Below are 18,079 nucleotides of genomic sequence, written 5' to 3' on the forward strand. Positions count from 1 at the left end.
GTTCTTTAATGTATTTTGAAGCTCTCTTTTAGGTGCATACACATTTATGATTATTGTTTTTACCTGGTGAATTGACCCTTTTGTCATTAAGAAATATATATTTTTTTTACCTCTAGTAATTCCTTTTGTTTTGACATGTTTTATCTGATATTAATGTTGCCATTCTTTCCTTCTTAGGCTTGTTATTTCTGTGAGATATCCTTTTCCTTTCAACCTGTTGACATCTTTATATTTACAGTTCTTTTGCAGATAGCTTATAAATGGATCTTGCTTTTTTTATCCAGTCCAAAAAACCTCTGCTTTTTACTTGTACTGTTTAGCCACTGACAGCTAATGAAATCATTGATATGTTTGGGTTTGTGTTTTTCACTTGATTTTTCCTTTTATGTTTATTGCTTCACTTTTCTTAGTCTTACGTTCCTCCTTACTTGCCCCCCCCCCCCCATATTTCATTCTGTTATACAATTTTACTTTTTCTGTTGGCCTTTTCATCTATTCTTCTTTTCATTATTTGTTTAGTGGTGGTTCTAGGGATTATAACAGTCAAGTCTCAGTTAATATTGCACCAGTTCATGTAAAATGTAGAAAGTTTGCAATTATATAGGTCCATACCTTACCCACCCATGTCCTTTATGTAATAGTTGTTGTATGTATTAGATCTACATTATTAACTCCACAGGTTGCTGTTATTTTGCTTTGAATAGGTCTGTATATTACAATGTAGTAGTTTTATTCACTCATATGGTTACCTTTTCTGATTCTCTTCGTTACTTTCTGTGAATTGTTACTGTGTACTGTCATTTTCTTTTAGACCAAAGAACTTTGTTTAGGGTTTCTTATAGTAAAGGTCTGGTGGAGATGAATTTCTTTTATCTGGAAATATTTTTGAACTTAATTTTAAAGGACATTTTTTGCTAGATAGGGAATTATAGGTTGGCATGCCTTTTTTAAAAAGGTTATTATGAAATCTTGGCTATATTTCCTGTGCTGTACAGTATATCCTTGTAGCTGATTTATTTTATACATAGTAGTTTGAACCTATTAATCTCCTACCCCTATCTTGCCTCATCCTCTTTCCTCTCCCTTCTCATAGTCACTAGTTTGTATTTGTGAGCTTGTTTCTGTTTTATCTTCAGTCATTTGTTTTGTTTTGTTTTGTTTTATTTATTTTATTTTATTTTATTCTTTCAACTCCACATATAAGTGATAACATTCAATATTTGTCTTTCTCTGACTTACTTCACTAAGGACAGTGCCCTCCAGGTCCATTCATGTTGATGCAAATGGCAGAATTTGATTCTTTTTAATGGCTGAATAGTATTCCTGTGCATGTGTGTGTATGTACATGTACACACCACATCTTCTTTGTCTGTTTATCTGTTGTTGGACACTTACGTTGCTTCCATATCTTGGCAATTGTAAATAATGCTGCTCTGAACATTGGGGTGCATGTGTGTTTTCAAATTAGTGTTTTCTTTTTCTTCTGATACATACCCAGGTGTAGAATTGCTGGATCATATGAAAGTTTTATTTTTAGTTTTTTTGAGGAACCTCCATACTATTTTCCACAGTGGCTGCACCAATTTATATTCCTACCAATAGTGTACAAGGGTTCTCTTTTCTCCCCATCCTTGCCAGCATGTTATTTTTGTTGTCTTTTTGATGATAGCCATTCTGACAGGTGTGAGGTTTTCTTACTTTGGTTTTGATTTACATTTCTCTGATGATTAGTGATGTTGAACATCTTTTCATGTGCCTGTTGGCCATTTGTATGTCTTCTTTGGAAAAATGTCTACTCAAGTCTTCTGCCCATTTTTAAACCAAAAATTTTTTTGATATTTAATTGTAGCTGTTTATATATTTTAGATATTAACCCCTTATCAGTTATATTATTTGTAAATGTTTTCTCCCATTCAGTAGTTTCTCTTTTCGTTTTGTTGACTGTTTCCTTTGCTGTGCAAGAGCTTTTAAGTTTAATCAGGTCCCATTTGTTTATTTTTGTTTTTGTTTCCTTTGCTTTAGGACACATATCCAAAAAAATATTGCTATGATACATGTCAGGGATTATTCTGCCTGTGTTTTCTTCTAGGAGTTTTATGGTTTCCAGTCTTAGATTTAGGTTTTAAATCCATTTTGAGTTTATTTTTGAATATGGTGTGAGAAAATGTCCTAATTTAATTCTCTTACTATAACTGTCCACTTTCCCTGCTTTTGAACTTCATGAACATGTAATCATGCAGCATGTTTTTAAAACTTTTTCTTCACTCAGTATTATATTTGTTAGATTCATCCCTGTAGTTGTATCCTGCAGTAGTTTGCTTTCATTGCTGTGTAATATTTCATTGTGTGAATATGCCATAATTTATTCATTTTATTGTTGAAGGACATTTGGTTTGTAATTAACATTGGCTATTACCAATCTTAACTTTTCATGTTCTTGATGCCCTGGTAGTTGTTTGATGCCTGAAAACAGATTAACATCAGTCTTTCGTACAGCTTTTCTAGTTGTAGGTATTTGAAGAGGAAAAGGAATTGGGATTTAAGTCTGAAACAGATTAGTCTACTATTGCCAGAAGTAGAACTCCCCTGTAATCTTACTTATGATAAGGAAAACTTATTACAAAATTTATTACGAAAAAAACTTATTGTTGACATGTCTAATAAAGAGGGAACATAAGTTCATTATGAAATGCCCAATACATGGAATAATAATTAGCTATCAAAATTATTTGCCATCGGTAGTTTCTTCTTGTACAGAATTCTTAACAGGTAATTTGAGATCCTCCCAGGTGTCAAAAGCTGACTCCCCAAATATGAAGAACTCAAACCTGAGTTCACTGGGTACCATGGTAAGGGAGAACACCACTTTAGCAAAGCTTTATTGGCATCTCATGAGGGGAAGGTAAGATCAGAATGGAGCATTGAAACTTTGTTTTAAGGCAGATCTTTCAAATTGGGAGCTTGATTAGGTAAGAGTCGCCAAGTAACAGTCCAGAAGTTATGAATATAGCAAGGCGAGGAATTTGAGGTAAGGGATTCAAAGACTCTTGGACCACAAACTATTGTTGATATGGTAACAGACAAACCATGTGCCTGGGCAGAAGGCATGGGAAAGTAAGGTAATGCGAATGAAGATAGAGGACTAGCAAAGTCGTGTTAACACAGACAGGTATAGCTTAGGTTCTCAGGTTCAGGCTGAGTGTGGACTTGTACCAGATGCTGTCACTTGAGATAATAATGCTGTGTATTTTAATTTCTCTTTTCCAAGCATCATTAAATAATGTAACAGTACTATTTGTGACCCAGTGGGTGAACAGTGGGTTTACCTAGTGAACATGCTTCATGGTTGGTGGTGATCAGAGTTCACATTCATGACTCAGTGATTTTTAGGTTTAGCTTTTTATAGGTTTGCCCATTTTTTTGTGATTTGTACCCAAAATGTATTGTAAATTGAAGAATATACTTATAGTATTTATTTTTTTGAAATATGACTGAGATAATTATCTCCAAAGTTTTAGTTGTATTTATCTCTTCAAACCATATTTCTTCAAACCTATCCACTAAAAGTGAAGTGATTCCCCATGCTGCAGGTCCTCAGTTCTTTATCTGAAGTTTTTGTATCCAGAATTATGTAGAGTTGAGAGGATTTTTTTTTTTGAATTTCAGAAAGATAATGATTTATTCACTATGTTACATAATATCCCCTGTGGTGTCTGGTATAGACTCCTGCAAGCAACATATTTACTTCTCTGCAGCGATAGTACACATAGTTAGTTACATTAAGTGGGTAGGTAAATAAAGACTTCTGTCAGTTTTGGTAAGGTTTTTCTACCCAAAGAGTGTTGGTGGCAGATTTTATGATAAACTTAAGTTTTTGTTAGAGCCTTTGGAATTAGAATGGACACTTAGGGCTTATTGATCTGTAATTTTTGTTTAACATTTCAAAACTAAATAATGTTTTTTATGCAACTAAAATTTTTATTTCTTGAGAGATCATACTTTTTCTTACCTAGTTAAGTGCAAATGACAGTCATTTTTGAAATGATGAAAATTTGCCAATCCTTTTATGACTATTAAATCATGCCATTATATCTTGACTATTAATCATAGTAATAAACACCTTTCTAATACTGATAATAAATAAAAACAACAGTTTGTCGTACGTAGCACGTAGAAATGGCAAAATAATTAAAAAGCAATGTAGGGGAGGAGAAACTTTCCTCTTACCCCTTAGGTTTGTGACTAGGGCCTGTGAATTACACTTAAAACAGATTAACTAGAAGAAAAAAACTGTTTATACATGCAGTGCATGTACATTCAGGAGAACTCAGTGATGAGTAACTTAAAGGGGTGGTTAGAACTAACTTGGCTAATTGTTTCTTTGGATTATCTATGTAGACTATCCTACCTTTGTAATTAATGGTCATTTTGTTTCTTCATTTTTAATTTTTGTGATCTTTTCTTTTGCTACTGCAGTAACTAGGATGCCAGCACAGTGTTGATTGAAAGAGGTGATACAGTACATTTGTCTTGTTTCCCTTCTTAAAGGGAGCATTTTAAATGTTTTACCATCAAGTATGAGTACTTCAGGTTTCTTTTTTTGTAAATAACAAATGAAGAACAGAAAGGAACTTCCTTACTCTAATGAAAGCCAACTTTTAAATATTTCAGTGTAAAAGTCAACATTTTTTGTTTACAAATACTTTTCCTGCATCCACTGAGAGAATTTTGTATTTTTTTCCTTCTTAAATTGATCTTGTATTTCTGAAGTAAGTTCAAATTGGCAATAAGTTTTTATCATTGTGGAGTATTTTTGGACTGGAGTTGCTAATATGTAGCATCATTGCATCTTTGTTCATAACTGAAATTGATCTATATTTTTTCTTTCTTGAGTTGTCTTTATCCGATGCCTTGGAGCTGGTTCTGCATCCCAAGAAGCTAGTCAGAGGAAGAGGAAGCAGGGGGCAACAACCCTTTCCTTTAAGGAAATCATGAGATTGTACAGAACCCTTCATACGCATCTCACTGGGAAGAACTTAGTAATTTGAGCACTTTTAGCTGCAAGGGATGCTGAGAAAAGTCCTTATTTTGTCTGATTATGATAATAGAATAGAAAACAGTAGAGAAAGTACATGTTGCAAAACAGACTGTACTACTAATACAGATTAACTCATGTTATTGGTAAATAAGGCAATTATATTTGTATGACATGAAAATCTTATTGTTTCACTTAAATTTTTTTCTAGATGTTGGGAGTATAATTAGAAACTTAACTACGAAAGGGAAAAATTCTCACCTTGACTGCTACACCGGTAGCAGTAGTTCTGGTAGTCTATATAGATTTTAAGAATATTAAACATGAGTACCTTCATCCAGGGCTCTTTCTCAGAAAGACACATCCCCAGTTTTGTACATTTCCCAGCTATTTTCATTGTCTCAACACCTGCCAGCTCTGCTCTACTTAAAGGATTGCCAGCATTCCAACTTCATTGTTTTGTTCATTTTTAATATTGACTGTGGCAGCCTGTCACCATGCTGAGCTTACTGCTTGAGTGGTTCAGGCTGTCTCCAGGTACTAGTTACTATTTTTGAAATCCTCTGGTTATAATGTTGCATAGGTTTTAAGTTGTCTTGTCCATAACTCTCTTTTATTTCTGAGTCCTCTTTATTTTTAATGTATAATTTTTTTTACAGCATGTGAGACTTATCAAGAATTTTATGTATCATATTAGATCCATTGAGCAATTACCATGTGCTCAATAGTTGTCTTGGTGGTGGTAGATACATTGCCTCCTTTACTTCCAACAAAAATCCCAAGTGCTAGGTTAGTGTTTCACATGTATGATCTCTGATTCCCCAAAGTAACCCTATGAGATTGAGACTCAGTTAACTTATTTTGTGAGTTGATGGTAAGTGACAAGCCCATTCTGATGGCCTCTATAGCCTGATTATATGATCTCTGTGCAACACTATGCATTGGTTTTAGAAGCAGAACTTCTGGTCTAATCTAATGCTATAACTTTGGGCCAGATGGATATAATGAGCTTTAGCAACCTCTTTTGCTGTATTATTATAACTAGGAAAACCCTTTTAAGTGTCCCAAACATAGTTCAGGCTGTATTAAGGAAGTGATTATGTATAAATCAGATCAGCAGAGTATCAAATTCTTTGATGAAAATTTGTAATATTTAAAGCTATTTAAATTAAAGCTTATTTATTTATTTAAGGCTATAAGAGATTGATTTATTCAGCAGCATACCATTCCTAAATAACTTATATATGCTAGTTACTTTTTGTAGGGATCAAAACATCACTTGGGTTCTATCTGTCTTTTTACAAGCTCACATTCTAGTGGAGTATATAAAGAGCGTATCTATAATAGACATGAGTATTCATTTGGAAACATGTATCAGAGAACCTAACATTATCTGTACTTGGAAATGTGTCAGATTAATACTCCTGGAAGGAAGAGATGAGTTGTGTTAAAGGATGGATAGGAATTTGCCAGATTGAGAAATGAGTTGAAGAAAAGATGGCATTGGCTTCTTCAGCAGAGGAAGCAAACATGTTTAAAGTCACAGAAATGTGTAAGAGTGTATTTTATTCATAGGTCTTTGCATGTCAGTTTGTCCTGATTGAAGTGGTGGCTGTGAGATTGAGAAAATTGAGCAAGAGTCGTAAAATGAAGACCGTTATAGTCAGACTAGGTTGTAGGGAATTTTCAGAGGAGTTTAAAATAGGAAGTTGTTTGAGTTTTTGAAAGCTCACTGGTAGTGGTTCGGAAGGTATATTGAAAGGGGAAGAGGGAAGGGGAGGCTAAAATTTGGGACCTGAGTTAGGAAACTATTGAAACAGGCCAGGTAGACGAAGGCAAGATCCTAAATTACCTAGAGAAAAACAGTAGGAATGAAGAAGGGGACAGATTCAAAGACTTTTAGATTGGAAAATGAGCATTGTGAATAGAATGAATTCGGATTACTGGTTGGGAGGAGGTGAGAGAAGAAAAGTAGGACTACTTTTTGGCTTGGCTGACTGAGATTGTTACCACTGTCTAAAATCTTCAGTACCATTAGAGCATCAGACTTTCCCGTTCAATGTAAGTAAGATTCATGGAGTTTCAGGCATCTGTAGTGTATGCAGCAGGTGGAGGGTAACCAGAGGGCATTTAGAAATTTATTCCTGGAGTTTTGGAATGCCTTCATTTCCCTTGTTGTGTATCACTGGCTATGTGGAATTAGTATCAGAGAAGAATAAGATTAAGGAGTTTTGTATTTTTCTAATAGTCTGGCTTGATTTTATTTCTTAGTGATATCCCTGCATAAAAATATGATTGTCTTCAAAGATGGTTAGTGGAGTTTGGGAGGTTTGGTGGTACTACAGTAAAATTGCTATTCTACTCAAAGATTGGCAGCCTTATAACAATATCTTGATAATCTCATTTAGAGCCTAATTAGTTGCCCTAAATGACTACCTTTGGCTGTGATTTTTGTCTAATAAAATTTTTTTAGAAGCTTGATTATTTTACAAATATTCTCATTCTTTAAGCTCACTCTCCCTTTTAATAGGAAATAGTTACCTTCTTACTGCTGTATGCTTGTAGGATACTGGGTCTAAACTTTCCTCAAAAAGCTCAAACCATGCTAAATAGGAAATAGCTGTGTCCTCAAAGGAGTGGGGCAGTATTCTGATCTTAATCTTACTGGCACTATACTATTGTCTTAAAAGCTTGTTTTTCCCTAAAATTGTGATATGTCCATGACTGCCACTCCAGTCCCTGCCCAGTCTGATTTTCACACAGGGTTGCTGCTTGTCGCTGTTCCTCGCAGCTTGGGTGTATTTGATGAGAGCCCACAAACTGACTGACAGTAGACAGATTAGCAGGAAAAAAGACAAAAGTTTGTTTACACATACACGCTGGGTTTGCTTAGTAAGGAGTAAGTCCCTCAGCCAGAGATAAAGGTTTATATGTAAACCTAACAGAACAGGCAGAGGCTTCAGGGCTTCATTGAGAAGGTAGGGAAGGTTCTGTTGGACTTTTTGATGCAGATGGGCAACCGAATTCACACTTCCCAGTGCTAATGGTCAGTATTTTCCCAATCAGTAAACTCCCTTGGAAGGGGGGGTCATTGGCAGCTGTAATTTCAGGATTCTCTGCTTAATTAAATAATGTTTGTTCCTGGGGCTCCTGATTGTTCATATGTTTTCAGTTTAAAGTAATTTTCATACCATTTTGGTTGGCTGTTAATTAATACCTTCATCACTCTGGTGACCATGACATACTAACAGGATGAGGAAGGAGAAAGGAAACATTATGCAAAGAAAACAAAAACTTTCCTAGAAATCCCACAGTAGAAGTCTGCCTGTCTCAGTAGCTAGACCTGTGTTGCATTTCCAACTTTTTCTCACTGAAAGTAGCTGGGAGAAAGGAGAGTTGATCAGCCAACAGTGCCTTCTATGGGATTTCACAGATTTAAGAAAATTCGGCAAGAGGAGGGTCTAACATGAGGTTGCCAACCTTTTATTTCATCTGTGTTGTTCTAAGGCTCACACTGTTTTTGTATAATTTAGTTTATCACTCTTGTTTTCCAATCCATTTTTACATAGATACGTTCATGAAAATGGAAGCAGAACCCTCAACGCCCTTTTCTTCAGTTTGCAAGTAGTCTGGGAAACCAGAAACAGCTAGAAAGAACGGAGCTCATAGTGTCCTCTGAGGGACTGCGAAGCGCTCCCCTCTCACATCTGGGCAATACAGCTTGGAGCTCTGAGCATTCAGGAGTTTCTCTAAGAATTATGTTGGGGATCAGTGAAAACACCTGAATGGACTCTGGTATTGGTGAAAAAATGCTAACTTAACCACATTGTTGAGAATAACTTGAGGCACAGCATAAAAGCCTTCAGTATAAGTTGACTGTAGTCTTACTAAGCTATATTTCTTAATTTAGGGTTGTGGTGGGTACTATAATACAGTCTAGGTCAGAGGTTGGCAGACTTTTGTTAAAGGGACACAGTAAATATTTTAGATTTTGAAAACCAAATAGTCTCCTGTTGCAAATACTCAGCTCTGTTGTTGGAGCTGGAAGCAGCTTATAGACAATAAATAAATGAGTGGGTGTAGCTATGTTTCTGTGCAACTTTATTTATAAAAGCAAGTGGCTGGCTGGATTTGGCCCATGTGCCATAGTTTGCTGACACCTGGTATAGATACCTCTAAGGATTTGGACTGAAGCAGAAGTATGTTTTATTAATAGTACATTTCCCAGAAAGTTACTCCCCTAACTCCTCATTGTAGGTTGAAGAATGACTATGGCATTTATACTCATTTCCGTATCAGTGCCTTTGCTCTGGTCATGGTCATCCTTTTACATAGATGCGTGTTTTTCAGTGGGGTTGCTATTGGCATTTTTGGTGAGATAGTACATTGGGAGGTAACACATCTTTATCATATAGCCATTCACACCTCCAGGTCACTGTTTCTCAAAAGATGTGTGGATTAGAACCCCTGGCTGAGATGGCTTGTTTTTCCTTCTCCTTAAGACACAGTACCCAAGTTCTACCTCTTTTCCTAGTCCTTATTATACTTCATTAACACTTAAATGTTTGTAGCTTGGAATGTATTATTATGCATTTAATTTCATAATTGCTTGTCATTAGATTGTAAATTCATTGAGGTTGGGGATTTTTGTTTGTTTTGTTCATCACTGTTTTCCCAGTGCTGATAACTCTGCTATGACTCATAGTAAGTGCTCAATAAATGTTTAAATTACATTGTCAACTGTTAGGGAAAAATGAGACCTCCTAGCTGAGATTTATAACTTACTGGTTAATAGGGACCATCCCTCATACTGATTCTGTATCACCCAGGGAACTAAGCTTAATACTGAGTTTAAGTACTGGGTGATTCAATTTATTAAGCCTTTGGGCATCTGCTATGTGGAATGCACAGTGCGTGCTAGGTGATAGCAGGGTATACAGAGATGATTAGCACTCCTGCCTTTGTTGCATTTTTGTCTGATGGGGTGGAGTTTAGTCAATACACAAATAACAAAAATATAGTACTTTTAAGTGAACTCCGGAGGCAGACCTAGATTCAGTTCCTATATCTGCTACTTAGTATCTCTCTCGTTGAGCAAGTTGCTTAATCTCTCTGTTCCTCAGTTTCTTCATTCTTTACATTCTTTATCACCTCCTAGAGTTGTTAGAACCTTTTAAAGAAAATGTTTTGCATAAAATTAGGTTCTTACTACTATATCATAATGTCACTTCCTAGAGACATTATGTTAAGGCCAAATTGAGAAGTTGGAAAGATTACCTCTGGGTTGAGGTGGGAGAAGCAGCAAAGCTTCATGGGAAAGATGGCATTTTAAATGGATCTAGATGGTTTGATAAAATTTATAAAGTGGCGGGGATAGGGATAAAATTTCTTAGAGGGGGAATGATGAACCGTGAAGAAGTTGAGAGAATGCAGGATATGGACTAAAAGCAGAAAGGTCCCTCAATAAACTCATATTTCCACCCCACCCCACCTTCTCTGAGCAGTTACCTCATTTGGTGAAAGATGCTATCTACTGTTACTCAGTTATGCTCTCTTCATCTCTCTTCCATCTCCCCCACCTAAGGAGACAGTTGTGTTTCAAACTTAGACTTTCTTGGGTAGAATATATCATGACTGTGAATTAACTACTCCTGTACTCTGAATACCTCTCCCTTCCAGCACGTGCACGCTTGCACGCACACACACACACACACATACAGTAGCTTGTATACTTCTTGAGAACAGGGGAAGTATATTTTAATCAGTTTGGCTTGTTCAACCTTGAGTATTGTCCTTGACACCTAGTACAAGTTCAGCTTATTTCGGGAGTGTGGTGAGGTGGTAAATGAATCATCCCAATTGAAGCCAGACCCAACTAAATTCTAAAAAATTTAAGTATGAACTTTTGAAATGGATGTTGTCTGAGATCTTTGTGAATCCCCACATTTGTGAATACCCCTATTGCATTTAATTCTCTCATTCAGAAAATTGGGGCTAATGAGGATTTAATGAAGTTAAATTTCATATTTATTGTAGTTTAAGATGTACTCAAGGAACATTTTCAGTGATTCCAGAAGGATATTTAGAATTCAAAGGAAATGCATAATATAGCCCTTCATATTAGTATGAAAAAAATAGTTGCATGCCAAAAGGTCACCCAGCTATTTATTACACTTTGGGCTTTAAACATCACTGATTCTTTTTTTTCCAGTCATTGAATAATAGCAGTTGTGGGATAAATACTCTTTTATCTATTTCCATCATACCTAGAGCAAAGTGACTCTGAGGTGAGGGATATTCTTCACTGTCTCTTAGAAATTCCCAGCAGGATTTGAGTCCCAGTTGCCCCCAGTTGTACAGTCAGCTGTACTGCACGCTTAACTGGCTTCCTTCCCTTTCCTGCCTCACTTCTCCACTCCCTTACTGGTGTTTCCTAGGGTAACTTACCAAATAAACCACTTACACTAAAACCTTTTGTCTCAGGGTGTGCTTCTAGGGAAATACAGCCCAAAATAGTATGGTAAGAAACATTGTATTATGACTTCACATTTTTTCACGTTTTAGAATATAGGTTTGGAGAACACATAGCAGGCACTCAAATGTTTGCCCCTTTTGAAAAAAAGGGAGTAGATAGCTAGTTTCCTATATGGGGGTGGGAGGTCACAATGAGTCTGGATAAGCACCTCTGTTTTGTATTGCAGAAGGAATCACTGATGTTTGTGGCCCAAAATATAAATGTCTGCGTGTCATTTTAGCATATATATATTTTTAATATTAAAACTTGTTCTAGGTTTGTATTGTGCATTTACTTTGAATTCTAACTACCTTCTTGGCAACACTGAACATAAAATTAAGTCCAGTTCAAGAAACAGAAAGAACCAGAGAAAGAATACAGAGATATAAGCAAGAGAGAATAGGATAGCATAGCCCAAGCATTTTCTTATTCCTGAAAAATACATTTTTATTTTAGATTTGCCTGTAGAATTCTGCTGACAGATTATTTCACGGCAGGTTTGATTAAAAAGAAATCACAAAATCTGTCTAGGTTGATTGGATTCTGTGCCATCTGCTGACTCATTGCTGTTATTTTGGTGTTTAAAAATATGTTATAAATACATTGTGATACAGGAAAAGGTTTTAATAACTTAAAATATCTTGTATACCATATTTTATATTAATAGCATCATATGCATTAGGTATAAGTGCTTTTCCTAATAGTCTTTTTTCCCTTTCTTTACAGAATGCTGCCTTTTTATATGGTCTTGGTTTGGTCTACTTCCATTACAATGCATTTCAGTGGTAAGTTGACATAAAACTAGTAACTCCAGTTGTTTCCAGTAAATGGCTTATTTTGTTTGTGTGTATTTTTTTTTGTCTGTGTGTGTGTGTATAATAGAAAATATTTTAATGTCAGTAAGCCTACATTTTTCAGTAATCTCTTGAAATTATTAGTTTATTCCTTCAGTGATACTGCCTCAGTTGCGATTATTAGAGTTGTATGTGTTCCTAAAAGAATCTGGTATAAGATTCTGATTAAAGACGACTTTGATGAGAAAGCTTTTAGAATTTCTTAGTCACTTATTATGGACTGGTGGTCCTCAGGTTATTTCAACTAGGGAATGACTACGCTTTCTATTCTCAAAGTCTGTGGGTAAATGATCTGTGATGGCCAGTATTTCCTTTTCAGACTTCTAGACATATTGACTGTGCCTTCCCTCCCACCTTCACCAGCACACCCACACATACACACCCCCACACACACTTGCTAGTACTTTCCAATTTCTAGTAACTAAACACTATATTATAAATTCTCAATTCTCTCCTGTATAAAATGGGAGTAATGATACCACCTTCAGAATCAGACATTAAATATAAGAGAAATATATAAGATTTTGTAAACTGTAAAGTATAGGTCCCTGTTACTGTGGCCTTTGCCCCATTGTTTTTCTGTTTACCAGACAAGACAGCAGCATTCTCTGTTGGAAAGAACATAGAATTTGAGTTCAAAGATTGGTATTCTGGTCTCAGCACTGCCACTTAGTTTGATCTTGAGTTAAATAAACTTCCTAGGTCTGTTTCTTCGTGTGTGTGTGTGTGTGTGTGTGTTTTAGGTACATTGCAGTTACCTACCTTTTCTGCTTTACAGAGTTTTGGCAATCAAATGAGATGACATGCATTCTGTAAACTGTAAAGCCCTGTGTAGACATTTTTTATTTGAAATGTATTTGACTTTGTCAGAGTCCCTTCTGTTCTCCATACTTTTAAGCTGAGTGAGTACTGAGAGAATCCAAAGGAAGGTTTTGGCTGTAGGTTCTAACCTTATCATATACCTGTTGGGCACCCTGAATATTTATTACAGAGCTTCTAAATATGCATTGGCAAAGATTTGATAAGATTTTCCTGAAAATGAAACTTCAGACATGAATGATGTTTCCCAGATACTCCTCTTGGTTTTTGATCATCTGTGAAAGCACCGCATTGTTAGAGAACACCTGTGTGTGTGTAAAGTATTCTCATCACCCAGGTCACTCATTTTCTTTATAAACTTTACAAAGCTATAATTGATCTTTGTAGATAAGCTTTGTAGTATTTTTCTTTTAAATTACCCATTGTTGTAGAACAATCCTAAGTGTAAGCTTCCTAACTTCATGTCCAGTATATCATATGTAAAATCAAGAGATTAGGAGCGTTTGAAAGTCTCTTAGATTTTTGAAGATCTTATTCATAGAATTCACAGTTCTAAACTTTTAGAACCAGAAGTGGTCTTAGAGATAACTTAGTTTTTCTCCCTTAATTTATAGATGAAGAAAGCAAGGGGTGTGTATGTGTGTTTAACTCAGTATTATGTAACTGTTTAATTGGTGACAGAAACAAGCTTATGCTCAGATTCCCCAGTCTAATTTTTTTCCCCCAGTCTAATTATTTTAGCTGTTGTTCTCTGTCCCCAAGTTTGCAGATTGATAGGTGGTCATTTTTTAATCAGTATTTATTAAAGTGTTCTCCTGGGCACGTTGGTATAATATTTATGGCCAGCTAGAAATGATTTATGTGAAACACAAGGCAAGGAAATCCACAGTTTAGGAATGGGCGTGTGTACCTCACACTAGCCAGTTTTCACCTGCCTAACTTGTGAGCTCCCCGTAGGTTGAAGATAAAAGCATAAAATCAGTAATGAGGTAAAGCCATCATCAGTCTAAAGTTGGATTGCATTAATAAGTCTGGGACTATGTCAAGTTAAAGGGCTTATAGCTACAGAAAATTATATCTTTTGATTCTTGTCTACATATGATTTCTGTATCCTTCAGTTGACTTAAGAAATGAAACTGAAATGATACAAGAATTATGCAGTGTCTGAATTAGTAAGTTCCCTCTGTTCTGTTGATCCTGTTCTGATCATCACCGTTTTCTCATGTCTTTAGGTTTCAACTCTGGGTGCTTTGCTTCCTAAAATGATATATTACACCGTCTTAATCAGTACCGGAAGTGTGTTTTCTCTCTTGCTGGTCAAATGGTTCTTTCATAAACTCTGTGCCGCAACTTTTCCTTTAACTTACCTTGCTATTTCTTGAACAGCCACAAAATTAGAAAACAGAGTAGTTGCTTGCTGAGTTTTAGGGTATAACCTTAACTGATAGGAAATTCCTTAGGTTAAAACTGTATTGTGTTTTATTTGGTTTTATTTATTGGTAGCTATTAATTTCTGGGAACAGTGGCCCCCCCCCCACCCCCCAACACACAAAAAGTTCTTTGGAATTTGTTGAAAATTGTCTAGAGAAGAATATGGTATGCCTTTTTCTTGTATTGTCAGCTCCAAGAATCTGCCTAGGATGTCTCACAATGTTCTAACTCTGGTACATTTATAATTTAAGTAAAATTGATATTTGGAAATGGTATCTGTTGACATTTAATTAGATTAAATATTTGATAATAATGTGTGCAGGCAACATGTGTATTGGGGTTGGTGATGGTGACTTAATTAAGAGCAATTTTATTAAGTATAGTTTTATCTGTTAATCTGTTTGTCTTGTTTCTTGCCATATTATGCCACCCATTTTTTTTCTTTTGGAGTTGATTTTATTGGCTAGCTTCTAGATCAGTTATTTGGTTAGTTTTTCCAATTTCAGTTGCAGCCTCTTCTTAGAGGAGCCTATGTCGGAAAGTAGTGGAGCAACTGTTATATCCTCATTGGATTTACCTTAATTATTCGGTTTTAGTATTATCAAACAGAGTCATCTGAGACCAGACTTTAAGAAAAGGTCCAGAAGGAGGAAAACATAGAAGCACAAAATAAAATGCACGCAGCGTAGAGCTTGATAGAACCAGTATCTTTAAAGCCGTTCCTTTACATGTGCATGAGAGCGTGCCCATGCTTTCACCTGTTCTTCTTCATGAAGGTGGCAAATTGCTAAGGGTACCTTGCACTGAACTTGCCTTTATAGTAAGAAACCTATATTCTTGGGTGAAAGGAATTGAAGTACATACAGTAATAAATGATTACAACTTGTAGCCATGTTTGTACATGTATCCCCCTGAAAAATCCTTGTCATTCTTTTCTCTCTAGCCTGTAACCTTTTGTGTTCCCATTGACCAATATCAGTATGGTTTTATGCTGGCAAATCTAAGAGCTACATAATTCTGTGCTAGAGGCATACAGTTTTGGAAATTAGCTTCCCAAATCTAATTGATAGACCTGGTAAAGAAATAGAGTGATTACTATGTTGACATCAGAAAGGATTAGGGGAATGGGATGAAGGTGCATTCAGAAAGACAGAAATGTTAACACATTACAAGTGAAGCTTGTCTAGGATTCATTTGCCTATCATTGTACCAATCATAGATGTTCTTAGTATGTAGGAATCTCTGCTCTCCTGTATAGTCATTGCTTTCGATGCAAATGTAAACCTAATATAGTTGTGATACCACTGTTAAGACTGAGGCTTGTCTGGCATGGAGTCTGACAGAAACTTAATATTTAATATATATTTTTTGAGCTATCATAATGCAAACTAATGCTCTTGGATCAAAGTTTCAAGTGTATTTCCATAAAAATAAGGTAGTTCATGTTAGCATGTGTTGAGTTTATTCTGTACGCTTCTGTTTTGAAAAAAGCTAGAGGATGACTAAGGCACTTCTGGTAAAGTTATGCTTACCAGTGACACATGGATTGCCAGAGAGAATTTGGAACGGCTTGGACTAGTAAACCAGCTTCTGGGAAATTACGGATAAAAGCAATAATTTTACAATAGGGGAGAGGAAAAAGCATCCCACTGTCTGCAGTGATGAAATGAAGACTGACTAGAGAGGGCAAAAGATCCAGGAGGTAATTAATATATTAGCAGATATCAATGTGAATAACCTAGTGTATGTTATTTCTAACTTAGTCTCACATTTAAGGTCTTCTCTGTTTCAACCTCAGATGATCCTTCCAGCCTTATTCCCCCTCAAGTATATTCTTTGTGTCAGTCACACTGTATTAACATTTCCCTGAAAATGTCTTGAGCATTTTTTTACCTATGTAACTTGATTCTTGCCATTTAGTCTGTTTGGTCTGCCTTCTCCTTCCATCTTCACCTTTAAAAATCTTACCCTGCTTGTCTCTTTGATTACTTCATCAGACTTTACTGGTTGTCTCATTTTGCAGGAACCTCTAAATTTACATGGGGTTTCGTGTGTGTGGTCAGGGGTGTGTGTCTGTTGTATGTATATGTTATTACTGATTTGGAGCTAGAATATTCTCCCTTTTATTAGTATGAAAATTTGTGGAATTAGTCCCTTTATCCCTTAAGATATCTCTGAGGGAAATCGCTGGACTCAGCTTTACTAACTTCAGAGAACTTAAAGTTTTAGTACATCTCTTTTCAAATGTACTAAAACTGTGCTAGGATGTTTGATTAATATCATTATTTTTACAATGGTTTGGTAAAGTTCTAAAGGAGGCCGGTTTTTAATGACTTCCTGGAAATCTTATTAAAAATGACCATTGTTTCAAAATACATTCAGCGTGTGTGTGTTTTTTTGCAGGTAGTACTATTGAAGGTTTAGTTAATTTATTTTTTTTCCTTTTAAAAATTGTTAACAGTGGCAAACAGTAAATGCCAAAAAACTTTAAACTGAAAGTCTATAGACGTACTTTTGGTGACATGAAAACTACATTTTCTAGACTTTTAAGAAGAAAATGCAAGGCTACTCATGCACAGCAGTATGTACTTCTTTTTGTTTGTTTCAGTAGACTGTGCTCTAGTATTTGAAAACTATATATCTTTATATCTTTTATAGCTTTAGGTAGCTATTTCTTATGTTCTAAAATTGTCTGTCAATCAGAATACTGACGCCAACAGAATTTGTGTGTGGGTGTTTGAGTCTAGCTTGTGCTGCAGAGATCATGTTCTTGCTGCATGTGGTTTGGTGAGATATGAATGCAGTAAAATGATGACCAAAATGAGAATATAGTCTGAGTGGTACCTGTTTTCTCCACATACTCTCCCCCTCCTAACATAGAAACACGTCCTTTTTTCCTTTTCTTCCCCTACCCTCCAAGTAGGAAGAACTGAAGAAACACACAGAAGAGAAAGATGGGTAAAAGTTTAGAAAAGAAAATGAAAATGAACTTAGATATATTTTGTTAGATGAGGAGAACTGATCAGTAAAAAATCTAAGGCGCGTCTCTTTCTACCCTCTCAACAAGCAGTCCAGTTTCCCTGTAATATCTAGAATATTTAAAAATAAAAGAGGAATACAGACTTCAAGGAATAGACTCCTTGGAAAAACTGGAGATAGCACACCAATAGGTAGAGAATAAAATGATTTGATTATAGAGTGGACCTAACTGCTGGTTAACACTAAGTAAAAAATAGCTGATGTGAGTTTGGTTAGTGAGTCGTGATGGTTATGGTGGATTTAGGGTGAAGTAGAAGGATGGTCTTTTCTACAGATGATGTTGGGGGCTACTGAATATCTATCTGTATAGAAAAAAAAGAAAACTGACTCGTACCTCACAGCATATAGAAAATAAGATGCAGATGGATTGTAAACCTAATTATGAAA

The 18,079-nt window shown here is 35.7% G+C and overlaps 1 protein-coding gene across 8 annotated transcripts in view; it reads left to right on the forward strand.

Moving 5' to 3' along the window:
* Window positions 1–18,079, forward strand: part of KDM6A (lysine demethylase 6A) — a 168,116-nt gene that overhangs the window by 63,950 nt on the left and 86,087 nt on the right. For all 8 annotated transcript variants that reach the window (XM_074359374.1, XM_074359375.1, XM_074359377.1 and 5 more), the window contains exon 5: window positions 12,276–12,334. In XM_074359374.1, coding sequence (XP_074215475.1) covers window positions 12,276–12,334 — 59 coding nt within the window. The remainder of the gene's footprint in view (window positions 1–12,275; window positions 12,335–18,079) is intronic.

The sequence above is a fragment of the Camelus bactrianus genome, chromosome X (genome assembly GCF_048773025.1).
Source record: "Camelus bactrianus isolate YW-2024 breed Bactrian camel chromosome X, ASM4877302v1, whole genome shotgun sequence".
Taxonomy (NCBI): domain Eukaryota; kingdom Metazoa; phylum Chordata; class Mammalia; order Artiodactyla; family Camelidae; genus Camelus; species Camelus bactrianus.